This window comes from Salvelinus fontinalis, chromosome 8 (assembly GCF_029448725.1).
Source record: "Salvelinus fontinalis isolate EN_2023a chromosome 8, ASM2944872v1, whole genome shotgun sequence".
Taxonomy (NCBI): Eukaryota; Metazoa; Chordata; class Actinopteri; order Salmoniformes; family Salmonidae; genus Salvelinus; species Salvelinus fontinalis.
In genome coordinates this window covers 27,282,609-27,300,047 of record NC_074672.1, presented here as the reverse complement: position 1 = coordinate 27,300,047, position 17,439 = coordinate 27,282,609, and the positions used below count along the sequence as shown (strand labels likewise).

Here is a 17,439-nt window from a genome sequence, read left to right as displayed (position 1 = left end):
GCCCCGTCAATGAGAATGGGGGCATGCTCGGTCCTCCTTTTCCTGAATGCCTCGATGCCTGTTTTATATAGCAAGCCACGACCATGTGACTCACTGTCTGGAGTGATCCATTTTTGTGAACCAGGTGTTGTACCTAATAAAATGGCCTGTGAGTTTATGTCTACTGTAAGCCTATGGATTTATATGTACTGCTACTCTGAATACAGTTATTTACTTCAATATTCATATGAGAATCATACAATCTCATAAACTAGTCTACAGTAGCCTACATCATTCTACTATTCCATTCTACTATCTATGAAATCAGATAATCCCTCAGTGCAACAGGTTTGTGCCCAGTGTTCAGTGAAGAATTACTCCAAAGTCCAACCCGTAAATGGAGGCGGGACGGAAGATGGGAAGCCATGCAGTTCGCGAAGGGAACTTCTGTTATTCAAACACTGGTTGCGTGACCCACATTTAACCTGTCCTATTATTAAGCAATCCCGTGATCAAGAAAAAGGAAGACATATTGCTGAATATGTGAATTAAGCTTCATAAGTGAATATTGAAGAACGAGTTGATATTTTGTGTTGCAGATCAAGACAGGTAGGCTAAGCTACATCTTCCTTGAATAATTCTGATTGCGTGAGACTGTAGACTGCTATCTACTTTCAAAAGGTGAACAAGTGCAACTGTCTGTCAAGGCTATTCATGAACACAACTGATAGCGGTTTTAAATCCATCAAAGGCTTTCATTTGTTTCATTTGACAATTTATCTCGACCTATTTGCATAGACATACAAAACCTTTTTGGATTATAATAAGGATTAATTTTGTCAATTTAAATGCTAGCTTGTCTGTAATTCAAACAACATATATGCTACTGTCAACTTTTGACAGTTTGATAAATGTTTAATTTATTCCACCCAAGTTGTCAATTTATACTATTGTATTTTTATTATTATTATTCTATTATTATAAAGTAACTGCCTAACACATTAAAGAAATTGTGTAGTGGTTACTCTAACATCTCCAACAGCCAGTAGAACTCAAATCATAAAAGTGGTACTAACTCATATGTCAATAAGATTTCTTATCTTTTAATATTTTTGAGTACTGTTAACAAATATTAGGTTATTGAGTAAATACATCTTTATTTATTTGCTTTCTGATAATCTAGTTATTGAGTTTTACAAGTTATGATTATTTAATATTTTAAAGTCAATCTAACATTTATTAAATAAGTTGTTCATACTTGATTCTATTATGTTTTACGTATTTACTTAAAATAATAAAGTAGTAATAAGACATTTATATTTACGTAAAAAACACTTGATTATCTGTGTTGTGCTGATATAGAATTATTAAGTTTTTACAAGTTATTAATTCATAATAGTGGCACGTGGCTCTTTTTTAAAGAATTGTGAGTATTTTAAAATGTTTAGACTTCATGGTACTTTTACACAATGTTGTATTAATATTTGAAGAAATAAAAGTATATTTCTAAAATGGTATTAAGCAGTTTGTTTTGCTATGAGGTGTAGTTGATGTGATGAACAGATATCAAATTGACGTTCAATAATGAGACAAGCCATTCCCACCATCCACTAGGTAATGTTCACCAGTCTTAATGACAGAGGATAATGCAGCATCCTGTAATGCTTACAGCTCGACCTCCAGTTACTGCTAGAGGAATGATCACTGTGCTCAACAATGCTTGCTAAGGCGGGTTAAAATGACAAATTGTCAAATACCTAAAACCATGTTAAACACTAAGACATGACCACTGAAAATGACTAATCAGAACTACTTACTACTTGAGATTTTTTTTTAATGAAGGTTAACAATTTAAGTAGAAGTGACCCTACATTTGTATGTTCACTACAACAAATTTTCCTCTTCAAGTAACTTAAAGCGTACATAATTTAATTTAGTCGCAAAAAGCTCATAAAACACATAACAATTAAGTATTTACAACTTTAAAAGATAGTCATATGGATGGAGATGTCACTGTATTACTAGAAAGTATTGAATACTGAAATACTTTGAGTTAGGTTACTCGAATGGTTCTAGGCAACGGGTTTCCACAACAAAAAAATTGTTAGCAGAACTAATTACTTTTTACAATGTAGTATCCAGACCTCAATATGATTAGGTGTTCCCTGTTTACCAACTTCTAACACACTAACCTTTTCAATCATACCAATTAGGTAACAAGACTGTTCCACAGGACTTTGTCAGTCTTCTGTTAAGGTATGTGTAGATAATTTATCAGCACTCATCATTAGGGTTGCAAAGGAAGGGTATATTATGGGAAACTTTTCAAGTTTACCAATAAACTACTAGAATTGTTGAATTTTACAAGGATTTTTTGTAATCTATCAGAAGACATCTAGTCGCCCCTTTCGGTACTTAAGAATTTTACTGGTGTCTGTAATTATCTCTGGCCTTCTGTGTATCCTGATCATATGTAAAATATTTGATAAGATGATTTTCAAATATAAAATAGGAAGACAAAGCAGTAAAACATTATCCTAAATATAAACCATTAACTTAGTGAATACCATTGGTGTTTAATAGGAGGGTTTCAGCATTAAATATCCTTTATACATTATGCAAGACATGTACGTACGCACGCAGATATGCACGTACGCACGCACACACACACAAACACACCCACACATGCTGCCTATGAAAGTTTTCTCATTCATTTTGAAAGACTAGCTATAGATGACAGGCGGCCATTTATCATCCTACACTCAGATATGTTTTGTTTTTATCGTATCTTGATTTCTGCGGATGAAGAGGAGGAGGAATTCCGTTACACTTCTGTGGTCTCCTTGATAGCTTTATTTATAGTAAATTGAGAGATTCATACTGTTAGTTGACCTCTTCACTACTGTCTTCTTATCCAGAGATGGTGGCCCATAATGAGTTTTGAGCTGGGCACATTGGACCTGGCAGAGATGGACAACAGGATGAATAGTTCTGACATGAAGACCCTGTCAACCCTGGACCACCCTTACCTCTCCTCCCTAGAGCACAGCCTCAACAGTCCCCACCACCACAGCCCGGACATAAACCACTCATTCAACTACAGCCCACACAGAAACCACTCATTCAACCACAGCCCAGACATAAACCACTCATTCAACCACAGCCCAGACATAAACCACTCATTCAACCACAGCCCAGACATAAACCACTCATTCAACCACAGCCCAGACATAAACCACACATTCAACCACAGCCCAGACATAAATCACTCATTCAACCACAGCCCAGACATAAATCACTCATTCAACCACAGCCCAGACATAAACCACTCATTCAACCACAGCCCAGACATAAACCACTCATTCAACCACAGCCCAGACATAAACCACTCATTCAACCACAGCCCAGACATAAATCACTCATTCAACCACAGCCCAGACATAAATCACTCATTCAACCACAGCCCACACATAAATCACTCATTCAACCACAGCCCAGACATAAATCACTCATTCAACCACAGCCCAGACATAAATCACTCATTCAACCACACCCCAGACATAAATCACTCATTCAACCACAGCCCAGACATAAATCACTCATTCAACCACAGCCCAGACATAAATCACTCATTCAACCACAGCCCAGACATAAATCACTCATTCAACCACAGCCCAGACAGAAACCACTCATTCAACTACCCATACAACTACACATACAGCGAGTACCAATGTAAGTCTACTGTAAGGGACTTTTACTAAATCTGGCATTTACTAAAGTGTAATAACTTAATGATCTATAAATGTAATCTTATGGTAAAGCAATTGCCACACAGTCTTTTCTCTTGCCTGTGATGCTATGTATACAGATGTAGGATCTTAATTCGATCACCCTGTTGCAAGAGAACTTTCCAGCAATGCAGGAAATGTAAAACATGCAGTGTATTTAAGGTTTAAAAAGGCTTCTGAAGTTTGAAAGTTTGACATTTCAGACTTGATTCCCCTATAAAAAATGTATCAACCCCTACAAAAATGTCCATTAATTATAAAACACATAATACTTCACATTTCCTGTTGCTGCAGGATTATTTTCCTGCTGTAGCAAACAGGCTCAAATGAAGATCCTACATCTGTATCTCATTGTGTTCTCATTTGTCTTTGTTTAGGTTCGTTAAAAGAGGAGTCCATGTCCTCTCTTTGGTCTAGCAACTGTAGCGTTGTCAGACTGTCCAGACCCACTCTTCACTCCAAGTCCCCCACTTACACAGACCCCAGCACTCTGCTCTACATTGACTGCAGAGTGTGTGGGGACACGGCCTCAGGTTTCCACTATGGAGTCCATGCCTGTGAGGGCTGCAAGGTAGGACTGAGACCTACCAACTGAGGTTCTGGTGGCTTGACAGTATGTATGGCTATTGTGTTTGCTTGGAGCTATACAAATGCATTGTTACACATTTGAGGATAAAAACAAAACAAACGTCTTGCTATTTAACCTCCAGGGGGTCATATATTAGTAAGGATTTATCCCTGACACATAAACACTCACCGTAAACCTTGTATTCTCGTCAAGCTCACTATATACATTGATCACATTTCTTTCTATATTCTGTAAAATAATTATAGTCTGTTGTTGCTTTATGATTCTACAATCTACATGTTCTCTGCATTTCTCTTAGGGATTCTTCCGCAGAACCATGCGGTTAAAACTGGTGTATGACCACTGTAATCTGCATTGTCGGATTCACAAAAAGAGCCGGAATAAGTGCCAGGACTGTCGCTTTCAGAAATGTCTGCTTGTGGGCATGTCACACGATGGTAAGCCACTACATTGTTTTTAAGGGTCATGTTTGTCATATACAGTGCATTCGGAACGTATTCAGATCCCTTGACTTTTTCCACATTTTGTTAAATTACAGCCTTATTCTAAAACGTATTAAATTATTTTTTCCCCTCATAAATCTACACACAATACCCCTTAATGACAAAGTGAAAACAGGTTTTTAGAAATGTAAGCACATTTATTACAAATAATAAACTGAAATACCTTACTTAAATAAGTATTCAGACCCTTTTCTATGAGGCTCGAAATTAAGCTCAGTTGCATCCTGTTTCCATTGATCATCCTTTATTTTTTTATATTTTTATACCTTTATTTAACTAGGCAAGTCAGTTAAGAACAAATTCTTATTTTCAATGACGGCCTAGGAACAGTGGGTTAACTGCCTGTTCAGGGGCAGAACGGCAGATTTGTACCTTGTCAGCTCGGGGATTTGAACTTGCAACCTCGGTTTGGTTACTAGTCCAACACTATAACCACTAGGTAGCATCCATGAGATGTTCTACAACTTGATTGGAGTCCGCCTGTGGTAAATTCAATTGATTGGACATGATTTGGAAAGGCACACACCTGTCTATATTAAGTCCCACAGTTGACAGTGCATGTCAGAGAAATAACCAAGCCATGAGGACGAAGGAATTGTCTGTAGAGCTCCGAGACAGGATTGTGTTGAGGCTCAGATCTGGGGAAGGGTATTAAAAACATTCTGCAGCACTGAAGTTCCCCAAGAACACAGTGGCCTCCATCATTCTTAAATTGAAGAAGTTTGGAATCACCAAGACTCTTCCTAGAGCTGTCCGCCTGGCAAAACTGAGCAATCAGGGGAGAAGGAGGTCACACTGACAGAGCTCCAGAGATCCTCTGTGGAGACGGGAGAGCCTTCCAGAAGGACAACCATCTCTAAAGCACTCCACCAATCAGGCTTTTATGGTAGAGTGGCCTGACGGAATCCACTCCTCAGTAAAAGGCACATGATAGCCTGCTTGGAGTTTGCCAAAAGGCACCTAAAGGACTCTCAGACCATGAGAAACAAGATTATCTGGTCTGATGAAACCAAGATTGAACTCTTTGGCCTGAATGCCAAGCGTCAAATCTGGAGGAAACATGGCACCATCCCTACAGTGAATCATGGTGGTGGCAGAATCATGCTGTGGGGATGTTTTCAGCGGCAGGGACTGGGAGACTAGTCAGGATTGGGGGAAAGATGAACGGAGCAAAGTACAGAGAGATCCTTGATGAAAACCTGCTCCAGAGCGCCCAGGTCCTCAGACTGGGGTGAAGGTTCACCTTATAACAGGCCAATGACCAGAAGCACACAGCCAAGACAACGCAGGAGTACTTTCGGGACAAGTCTCTGAACGTCCTTGAGTGGCCCGGCCAAAGCCCAGACTTGAACCCAATCCAAAATCTCTGGAGAGACCTGAAATATATGTGCAGCAACGCTTCCCATCCAATCTGACAAGAGCTTGAGAGGATTTGCAGAGAAGAATGGGAGAAACTCCCCAAATATAGGTGTGTCAAGCTTGTAGAATTATACCCAAGAAGACTCAAGGCTGTAATCGCTGCCGAAGGTGCTTCAACAAAATACTGAGTGAAGGGTCTGAATACTAATGTACACTACCGATCAAAAGTTTGGGGTCACTTAGAAATGTCCTTGTTTTCCATAAAAACATACATGAAACAAGTTGCAAAATGAATTGGAAATATAGTCAAGACGTTGACAAGGTTATATATAATGATTTTTAATTGAAATAATAATTGTTTCCTTCAAACTTTGCTTTTGTCAAATAATTTGCATCAATTACATCCTTGCAGGCCTTTGGCATTCTAGATGTCAATTTGTTGTGGTAATCTGAAGAGATTTCACCCTATGCTTCCTGAAGCACCTCCCACGAGTTGGATTGGCTTAATGGACACTTATGTACCACACGGTCAAGCTGCTCCCACAACAGCTCAATAGGGTTGAGATCCGGTGACTGTGCTGGCCACTCCATTATAGACAGATACCAGCTGACTGCTTCTTCCCTAAATAGTTATTGCGTAGGTTTTAGCTGTGCTTTGGGTCATTGTCCTGTTGTAGTAGAACCTTGGCTCCAATTAAGTGCCATCCACAGAGTATGGCATGGTGTTTTGCGAAACGGAGTGATAGCCTTCCTTCTTCAAAATCCCTTTTACCCTGTAGAAATCTCCCACTTTACCACCACCAAAGCACCCCCAGACCAGCACATTGCCTCCACCATGCTTGAAAGATGGTGACAAGCACTTCTCCAGCATCTTTTCATTTTTTCTGCGTCTTACGAATGTTCTTCTTTGTGATCCGAACACCTCAAACTTAGATTAGTCTGTCCATAACACTTTTTTCCAATCTTTCTCTGTCCAGTGTCTGTGTTATTTTGCCCATCTTAATCTTTTATTTTTATTGGCCAGTCTGAGATATGGCTTTTTCTTTGCAACTCTGCCTAGAAGGCTAGCATCCCAGGGTTGCATCTTCACTGTTGACGTTGAGACTGGTGTTTTGCGGGTACTATTTAATGAAGTTGCCAGGTGAGGACTTGTGAGGCGTCTGTTTCTCAAACTAGACACTCTAATGTACTTGTCCTCTTGCTCAGTTGTGCACCGGGGCCTCCCACTCCTCTTTCTATTCTGGTTAGAGACAGTTTGCGCTGTTCTGTGAAGGGAGTAGTACACAGCGTTGTACGAGATCTTCCGTTTTTTGGCAATTTCTCGCATGGAATAGCCTTCATTTCTCAGAACAAGAATAGACTGATGAGTTTCAGAAGAAAGTTATTTGTTTCTGGCCATGTTGAGCCTATAATCAAACCCACAAATGCTGACGCTCCAGATACTCAACTAGTCTAAAGAAGGCCAGTTTTATTGCTTCTTTAATCAGAACAACAGTTTTCAGCTGTGCTAACATAATTGCAAAAGGTCAATTAGCCTTTTAAAATGATAAACTTGGATTAGCTAACACAAGGTGCCATTGGAACACAGGAGTGATGGTTGCTGAAAATGGGCTTCTGTAGGCCTATGTAGATATTGTCACGCCCTGACCTTAGTTATCTATGTTTTCTTTATTATTTTGGTTAGGTCAGGGTGTGACGAGGGTGGGTATGCTTGTTTTGTATTGTCTAGGTTTTTTTGTATGTCTAGGGGTTTTGGTAAGTCTAGGTAAATGTATGTCTATGGTGGCCTGAATTGGTTCCCAATCAGAGGCAGCTGTGTAACGTTGTCTCTGATTGGGGATCATATTTAGGTTGCCATTTTCCCTTTTGGTTTTGTGGGGTCTTGATCTATGTTTAGTTTCCTGTCTGCTCTATCCATATTAGCTTCATGGTTCGTTTTGTTATTTTGTTTGTTTTGTTCAGTGTTCGTTCTTTAATCAAGAAGAATGTACGCTTACCACGCTGCGCCTTGGTCTCCTCCCTACGACTGCCGTGACAGATATTCCATAAAAATCTGCCGTTTCCTACAACATTAACAATGTCTACACTGTATTTTTTATCAATTTGATGTTATTTTAATCAACAAAAAATTTGCTTTTCTTTCAAAAACAAGGACATTTCTAAGTGACCCCAAACATTTGAATGGAAGTGTAAATGTGATATTTCAGTTTTCTTTTTTATTAATTTGCAATAACATGGACTCTTAACAACATAATGAAACTTTGTTGCTCCAAGGCAACGCCCCCCTCCCTGCAGCACGAGCACACATTGAAATAGAATGAATAGAATGGGTTTGGAACCTCTAATCATGGCAATTTGACTGATAAACTCATGGGTACACTCACAATGGCTGCATGGTATTGGGATTTATACAATGGGTGGGTCTAATACTGAATGCTGATTGGTTAGTTAAAACTGCATTCCAGCCGATCTCTATTCCACAAGTTACCACTGGCTAAATCTATGATGTTAAAATGCCTATTTACTCTGTTCCATCTGACTGTGTAATCCACTGTCTCATCAGCCCAGCCAAGCAACATATAAACTTGATCTCCACTGTAAAAAGCATCTAGACATTATCTCACATTTCTTTTAGACTAACATTTCATTTTCAACAGCAGAGATTTGTATAAACCTTGCTGTCTGTCTCTCCGACACTTGCAAAATTGAAACAATATTAAAATGAGATCTCCAGCTGTCCCATAGTAATGAATGTGTCGGGAGTCGGGACGAGACAGACAGGCAGGCAGCGTTTCTCAGCCAGTTGAAATCATGAATAAGCTGGCATCATTTTTATGGATATATACAAAAAATATGTAAAAGATTTGTGGAAAAAATGTAAAATGAAACACAGCTAATTTGACGTCTTTCCAGCTTCAGTTTGAAGTGATCATGTTACTGTAGCTGTGTTGTTGGCTAGCTACTTTGAACAACAGTGTCCTGACGAGAGAGCACATTTTCTATGCCAGGCGAAGTCGTGCCTCATTAGCTCATTGTTATGGATGTATCCAAATAAATGTCACAAGAAAACAGCTTAAACAAATGCAACATTTTGACTTTGTCTCAGACCTAACAACAATATATCCTCCAAACATCGACTTCTCTAGCATTATCACTTAAGCAATCATTTGTTTGGAGGATATATTGGCACGGTTTGTCAGCCCTAAACAAACAACACCCGTGCCAATATATCCTCCAAACACCGGCTTCTCGGACATTATCACTTAAGCAATCATTTCCATGGTAATGTAGAATGTTCATTCAAATGATTGCTTCAGTGATGTTAACTGATGTGGCTCATACAATGGAATGTATTTTGTCTAATGTAAGTTGAGTTGAATCAACAAATCACAGCACATATTGATGGGTTCTGCTTTTACTTCCTGCTTTGCTTCTATGGGTGCACTCGCAATGGCCGCCAGTCCACCCATTATGCCATTATTGACTTGAATGGGGACACCCGTTTTATTAATTATATTTCTATGGCAGCACAGTCAGGAGCGGAGTAGAGAAGAAAATGTGCGTCTTTATTTTTGTTGCTATTCGATCGGTTATAAAGGTGACACAGTCATTTGGCTGACCAATGACCGTCATCCAAAATTCCATGACTGTCACAGCCTTAATCAAGGGTGTTAAACATATTCAATGTGAACTGTTTCAACAACAGGTGTCTGTCTGAAACCGGGCCTTAAGTCTTTGGAGAGGTTTCTACACAGCAGGATGAAGTATATTCCTTCTTTAGCCAACGTCTTTGTCATTGTATTGTTTGGGCAGCCAATGACGTGTAGCATTATTCAATACAGAAAGAGTCTGACTGGCACCCAGGCTAGAATATAATGATTCTGATGTCCCCACGCAGCCATCCGCTTCGGCCGGATGCCCCAGGAGGAGAGAGAGAAGCTGCTGGCTGAGTTTATGGATGTGTCCCCCAGGAGCCCAGAGTCAGCGGACTTGAGAGCCTTGTCCAGACAGCTGTGTCTGTCCTATCACAGACACTTTCCCCTGACCAAGAGCAGGGCCAGAGCCATCCTGTCTGGGAAGACCCACGGAAACTCAGTTAGGGCCCAATTGTTACTTGAGATACTGTACAACTACATCCACATAATCTTTAAAGTTTTGCATAAATTATGCATTGATGTCAATGGAACATTTGTAATATGAGTCAGAACAGAGCCATTGAAAGCCACTTGACCTCTTTCTCTCTCACACACACCAGACATTTGGTTCTGTATATTTGAATATCACAGTTTTTGGTAAATGCACTCTGTCCTGATTAACTGGTAGCAAAATATCAGTGTACAGTAGGAAGGAGTAATATTGTGTCATCTCAGCTTGTCTAAGAGGAAATAACTAATAGACAGTTATTTATACTTTAGAGAAGCAGATTTATATTCACTAACCTAAAAGTCAGGATTTGAATGTATCTTTTATTTCCTAGTTAGATTAACCTGTTGTGCACCCAGCAAGGGGCCTAATACTGAATCACTACAAATTGCCAAGAGAATGAATGGCAATGGATGGCAATGCTTCATAATACATTGTTTTTAAGGGATGTCTCTCTTTCCTTCCAGCCGTTTGTCATCCATGACATGAAGTCCCTGACAGCGGGTCAGGACTTTATAAACAGTAGACAGTTCCCTTTCCTGGAGCACCAGAGGTCTGTCCTGCCCCCTCAAGAGCCTGCTGGGGAGCTGGAACTCTCCTTTTTCTGGCAGGTTCAGTTCCGCACCGTCGAGGCTGTACTAGAAATCATAGAGTTTGCCAAGAGCATCCCTGGGTTCACAGAGCTGGACATGAATGACCAGGTGACCCTGCTGAAGTACGGGGTCATCGAGGTCATGTTGATCATGCTGGCGCCGCTGATGAACAAGGACGGCACACTGTTCGCCTACGGACAGATCTTCATGACCCGGGAGTTCCTCAAGAGTCTGAGGAAGCCATTCTGTGAGATGATGGAGCCAAAGTTTCAGTTTGCGGTAAAATTCAACGTGCTGGAGCTGGACGATAGTGATACGGCGCTCTTCCTCGCTGTCATCATCCTCAGTGGAGGTGATGTTTTTCCGTTTTACATTTATGCATTTACAGTTGAAGTCGGAAGTTTACATACACATAAGTTGGAGTCATTAAAACTTGTTTTTCAACCGCTCCACAAATGTATTGTTAACAAACTATAGTTTTGGCAAGTCGGTCAGGACATCTACTTTGTGCATGACACAAGTCATTTTTCCAACAATTGTTTACAGACAGATTATTTCACTTATAATTCACTGTATCACAATTCCAGTGTGTCAGAAGTTTACATACACTTGACTGTGCCTTCAAACAGCTTGGAACATTCCCGAAAATTATGTCATCAAATCAAATCAAATGTATTTATATAGCCCTTCTTACATCAGCTGAAATCTCAAAGTGCTGTACAGAAACCCAGCCTAAAACTCCAAACAGCAAGCAATGCAGGTGGCTTTAGAAGTTTCTGATAGGCTAATTGACATAATTTGAGTCAATTGGGGGTGTACCTGTGGATGTATTTCAAAGCCTACCTTCAAACTCAGTGCCTCTTTGCTTGACATCATGGGGAAATCAAAAGATATCAGCCAAGACCTCAGGGAAAAAATTGTAGACCTCCACAAGTCTGGTTCATCCTTGGGAGTAATTTCCAAACGTCTGAAGGTACCACGTTCATCTGTACAAACAATAGTACGCAAGTATAAACACCATGGGACCACACAGCCGTCATACCGCTCAGGAAGGAGACATGTTCTGTCTCCTAGAGATTAATGTACTTTGGTGCGAAAAGTGCAAATCAATCCCAGAACAACAGCAAAGGACCTTGTGAAGATGCTAGAGGAAACAGGTACAAAAGTATCTATACCCACAGTAAAACGAGTCATATATCGACATAACCTGAAAGGCCGCTCAGTAAGGAAGAAGCCACTGCTCCAAAACTGCCATAAAAAAGCCGGACTACAGTTTGCAACTGCACATGAGGACAAAGATAGTACTTTTTAGAGAAATGTCCTCTGGTCTGATGAAAGAAAAATAGAACTGTTTGGCCATAATGTCCATGTTTGGTGGGAAAGTGGGGAGGCTTGTAAGCCGAAGAACACCATCCCAACCGTGAAGCACGGGGGTGGCAGCATCATGTTGTGGGGGTGCTTTTCTGCAGGAGGGACTGGTGCACTTCACAAAATAGATGGCATCATAAGGATGGAAAATTATGTGGATATATTGAAGCAAAATTTCAAGACATCAGTCAGGAAGTTAAAGCTTGGTCGCAAATGGGTCTTCCAAATGGACAATGACCCCAAGCATACTTCCAAAGTTGTGGCAAAATGGCTTAAGACAACAAAGTCAAGGTATTGGCGTGGCCATCACAAAACCCTGACCTCCATCCTATAGAAAATGTGTGGGCAGAACTGAAAAAGTGTGTGGAAGCAAGGATGCCTACAAACCTGACTCAGTTACACCAGCTCTGTCAGGAGGAATGGGCCAAAATTCACCCAACTTATTGTGGGAAACTTGTGGAAGGCTACCCGACACGTTTGACCCAAGTTGAACAATGTAAAGGCAATGCTACCGCATACTAATTGAGTGTATGTAAACTTCTGACCCACTGGGAATGTGATGAAAGAATTAAAAGCTCAAATAAATCACTCTCTCTCTACTATTATTCTGACATTTCACATTCTTAAAATAAACTGGTGATCCTAACTGACCTGAGACAGGGAATTTTTACTAGGATTGAATGTCAGGAATTGTGAAAAACTGAGTTTAAATGTATTTGGCTAAGGTGTATGTAAACTTCCGACTTCAACTGTATGTTAGATAGATGCGGTAAAGAGGTCAATGGATCTCATCCCAAACGCGTGGGGGAAAGATGCCGTGGGGAAAATGTCCAGAATCTTCTCATTGCCCCCTAGCAAAATTAGCCTACCTTAATTAAGGCTATTGTTTAAACAGTATGTACATTTCACACTATGTTGAGGTAAACATCGGAGTATATTGCTTGTATGCATGTCAACCCCAATACATGTTCATGTCATCATCACCAATCAACATTGCAGTTCAAAATTACTTTGGCTACCACCACCGATTTCTGTATGCTAGCTATTCTACCAGCTTATACAAACCGGATTTAGCAATGAGCAGTCACTTTTTCTAAACCTGAAAAGGAACTTCTAAATGTTATGCAGCAAAAAGAGCCATATATATCAAAATCAGGCTTTAGTAACCACATTGTGGGCCTGTTCAGAACGGATTTGACGAATATCCACTTTGTTTGATCAGATTTGTTGATTGTGCATCAATATGGCATCCTTCTTCTATCCCCAACGGTCTGCCTTCCATTGACCTCAACTGTCGGATTAGGTGTTTTATTGCTCTGTGATGGCTTGATTGGGCTTGAGACCAGATATAAAACAATGGTGACCTATTTTATGCTGTATCATTTCAATTGACCTTGGACTTTGCTCATCAGGACATTGCAACTTCAGATCATTTGATGTACACTGTATGTCCAATCTTCCTCTATTTCCCTCTCTCTCCTCTTGCACTTTCCACTCTCTGGTGACCTCTAACCTTGACCTTGTTGTGCTCTACTCTAGACCGTCCAGGCCTGGTGAATGTGAAGCCCATCGAGGACCTCCAGGAGGTAATACTGCAGGCCTTGGAGCTGCAGTTGAAGACCATCCACCCAGACTGCCCCCAGCTGTTTGCCAGGCTGCTGCAGAAGATGACCGATCTGCGACCGCTGGTGGCTGACCACGTCCGCCTCATCCACCTGCTCAAGAAGCAGGAGCTAGAGATGTGTCTGCACCCCCTACTACAGGAAATCATGAGGGACCTGTAATAGAGTAGTGGGAGACTCAGTTTAACAGCTATGAAGAAAAGAAGACTATACACTGTACATCAGTGGAGGCTGCTGAGGGGAGGACTGCTCATAATAATGGCGCAAATGGAATCAAACACATGGAAACTGCATTTAACCCAACCCTCTAAATCAGAAAGGTGCGGAGGGCTGCATTAATCAACATCCACGTCATCTGTGCCGATGGAAAAGTGGGTTAACTGCCTTGCTCAGGGGCAGAGCGACAGATTTTACCTTGTCAGCTCTGGGATTCAATCCAGCAACCTTTTGGTTACTGGCCCAATGCTCTTACCCGCCAGGCTACCTGCTGCCCATATTGGTGGTACCACCAACATCCTGTGCTATACAGTACAGTTTTATCCAACTAGTGTGTTTATTATAACAATATGCAGAACCTTATAGGTCTTTATCTAGCCAGATCTGTTGGCGCTTTGGTCAACTCTTCTGTGTCATGTATATCATAGCAGCAATAGTCACTGAGACCAGGCTAGTTTTCATCAGGCTCTCAGTTAAAGCAAATGTCTGGCTTCACAGGTGACCTCCATGACAAGTGAGAGTCTGTTTTCTTGGGACTTGTTGTTTAATAGAAGGATCTGTGAACTCTATTTAAACAATAAGGCACGAGGAGGTGTGGTTTATGGCCAATATACCACGGCTAAAGGCTGTTCTTATGCATGACGCAGCGCAGATTGCCTGGATACAGCCATTAGCAGTGGTATATTGGCCACATACCACAAACCCCCGAGGTCCCTTATTGCTATTATAAACTGGTTACCAACATAATTTGAACAGTAAAAATAAATGTTTTGTCATACCAGTGGTATACGGTCTGATATATCACGGCTTTCAGCCAATCAGCATTCAGGGCCCAACCACCCAGTTTATAATACACTATGAATGATTCATTACTGAGCTTCCTACCGTCTTGCTGTAACTGCAGCTATTCTGTCTCCTACCATGCTTTTTAATTAAAGGGATGAAAGGAGAATTGCTTTTAATTACATGACATTTATTGGGGCATCCTACAATAAAATAAGCCGATACCTACAGGTGTTATATACTGTGAAACACAATGTGTGTTATCGTAATACATTGTTCATGATGTAATTTTTTATGTATGTTTCCATGTCTTTGAAGCATTTTTGAGAGGTTAGATGACTGTGAAAACGTCTATTAGTTTCCATTTCCTTAACTTCACCCCCTCTAAACATTTCAGTGTATAATGTAACATGTACTACCATGGAAATATGCTATCCTGTGTTATGTATAAATCACCTGTATAAACAATACTAATATCCTTCCTAATAAATACTTAAAGTACATTTTAATGTTGCCATCTGGTGGTGAATATGTCAGAGATGCCATCACTTCATGATGTTATGCAATGTCTTGATATACCACTGTTGCTGAGGCAAAACGTGTCGGTGCTCATGTTAAGGTAACGATTGGCACGTGTTTTTCTGTTGCTCACTAGATAAACGAGATTTCAGTCTTGGAGGTGTTTCCTGGTCGATTCCGCGTTTGGTTAATGATGTTTGTTCCCGATGAGCCACGGTAGACGCAGAAGCCTATTTCACTTCCTCAGAAACCGCAGAATGAATCTATGATAACTCATGAAATCGGTAATAAATGTTAACGTTTTTGCTGATTATATTTTAGTTGCCCAATTTTACATCTAACTAAGATGTTTGGTGCAGTATTTCTCAAGTTAATAAATGTGCGGTGTGTTGTCTTATGTAAACAAGTCGTGTTGTCTTATATAAACAGTCGGAGCTGCTGGGCATGTCTGTCTCACTGTATGCTATTGGATAGAGAACAATCGCCCCAGCTGTTCACCCCATGTTAGTGGGCAAATGGACATCGTCAAATAAAAACCCAACCAACCCGTTGTGTTGCACGGATGTTACAAACTCCATTTTAGACGAGACTGACTTTATGACCAAAATTATCCTATTTACACTTTAGTACATTTTGACACTAGAATAACTGTTTCTGACTCATATTGATGCTACAAAGGCAGTTTTCAAAGGGATTCGTTGCTGTGATTATTGCTATACATAGTGTATTCTATCTACAATGAGATATGACATGGTTAAAATTCTTTAGTTTATTCAAAACATAATTGGGGAAATGGTACAATAGTTATTTTGCCACAGTAAATTAATGTGCAGCACAGGTAGTAGACTTGCAGTACACTTATCTACAGGGTTATAATCTTTATATATGTTGTATAAGTGTCTATCTTTTGAATATTTATTTTAATGTTGATGCCCAAACTCAGAGTCATCGTGATTTCTTATAGACTAACATGCCTTGTCTGCACAGGGAACATACACTTTGATTGACAGTTATTGTTTTGAGGGGGGGGGGGTGGGGGTGGGTTGCAGAGATGGATTTGTTGTATGTGCAAGAGGATGCTGTGTACATGCGTGTGCTTGTAGATAGTGGATAGTGTAACCCACTTATAGCCCGCTGGATCTGCTACAGCCACCACTGTGTAAGAGGGTGAATTTGAAGCATGTGTCAAAGCTATGTAGACAGCAACATGATCACAGCATTCCCACCAGGTGGAGCTCTTGTCACCATAGGGCCAGATCAGAATTAGATCTTTGTATTCTATTTCTTGTCTTATTTTAAGGAGTCGCTCTCTGGCCTGTCAGAAAGCAGAAATAGAACAGTTAAACACACACGCAGCAAAACTCCACAGAAATAGAAGCCAAGAGGTCAGAAGACAGAGATGGTTTTGGTCTTGTGTTTCACCACTTTTGATGACCCCAGGGCTATTTTTCCCTTCACTGAAGTTTTTTGAGACACACATGATTCATAAGATACAGGAAAACACATTACTAAAACTTACGCCCCGTCATCAGTCCCCGAATTAGGTCTGATGACCAACTGAAAGGAAAACATCAGGGCCATCACACATTATAGAACACAAAAACATAATGGTCTATGACTGTAAAAGGTGTTGTGAATTTAACATAAGGAGCTTCAACTTAAGTGTTACCCAATAACTTTGTTGAGATTGTGTTATCATTTAGTCCCATCCTCTCTGCCAATAGCTGTGGAGCACCTAGTGCCATTTCCCAATGGTGGAATCCCCTAGTGGCCTGTCTAGACGGGATCCACAGTGAGATTGCACCACACTACTACTGCAACAGCAAACATTGTACCCAGCTACAAAGTCTTGCACATGTATCCTACTGAGGTGCACAGAGTCTAATGGTGGAGAACAGTGTCTCAACATCTTTTGTACCTGCCTGGGACAATTTACATTAAAACAAGCTCTTTACAGCATATACAATCAGTGTCAGG

At 40.4% G+C, this 17,439-nt stretch overlaps 1 protein-coding gene across 2 annotated transcripts; it reads left to right on the top strand.

Moving 5' to 3' along the window:
- The first annotated feature begins 392 nt into the window (after positions 1–392).
- LOC129860991 (peroxisome proliferator-activated receptor gamma-like) lies at positions 393–15,452 on the top strand. 2 transcript variants are annotated; one of them, XM_055931986.1, is made up of 8 exons: positions 393–588; positions 2,193–2,235; positions 2,898–3,711; positions 4,145–4,338; positions 4,655–4,793; positions 10,117–10,313; positions 10,829–11,306; positions 13,862–15,452. In XM_055931986.1, exons 3-8 carry the CDS (start codon positions 2,913–2,915, stop codon positions 14,104–14,106), a joined length of 2,052 nt encoding a protein of 683 aa, XP_055787961.1. In that variant the 5' UTR covers positions 393–588; positions 2,193–2,235; positions 2,898–2,912; the 3' UTR covers positions 14,107–15,452. The 2 variants fall into 2 exon arrangements, with proteins under 2 accessions (XP_055787961.1, XP_055787959.1); XM_055931984.1 differs by lacking the exon at positions 2,193–2,235.
- Positions 15,453–17,439: the final 1,987 nt, after the last annotated feature.

Bases quoted from the DNA above. Each gene is read 5' to 3' on its own strand.
- LOC129860991 (XM_055931984.1), top strand. From the start codon at position 2,913: ATGAGTTTTGAGCTGGGCACATTGGACCTGGCAGAGATGGACAACAGG. The intron at 4,339-4,654 runs GTAGGACTGAGA...CATTTCTCTTAG, and splicing joins ATGCCTGTGAGGGCTGCAAG to GGATTCTTCCGCAGAACCAT. The intron at 11,307-13,861 runs GTGATGTTTTTC...GCTCTACTCTAG, and splicing joins TGTCATCATCCTCAGTGGAG to ACCGTCCAGGCCTGGTGAAT.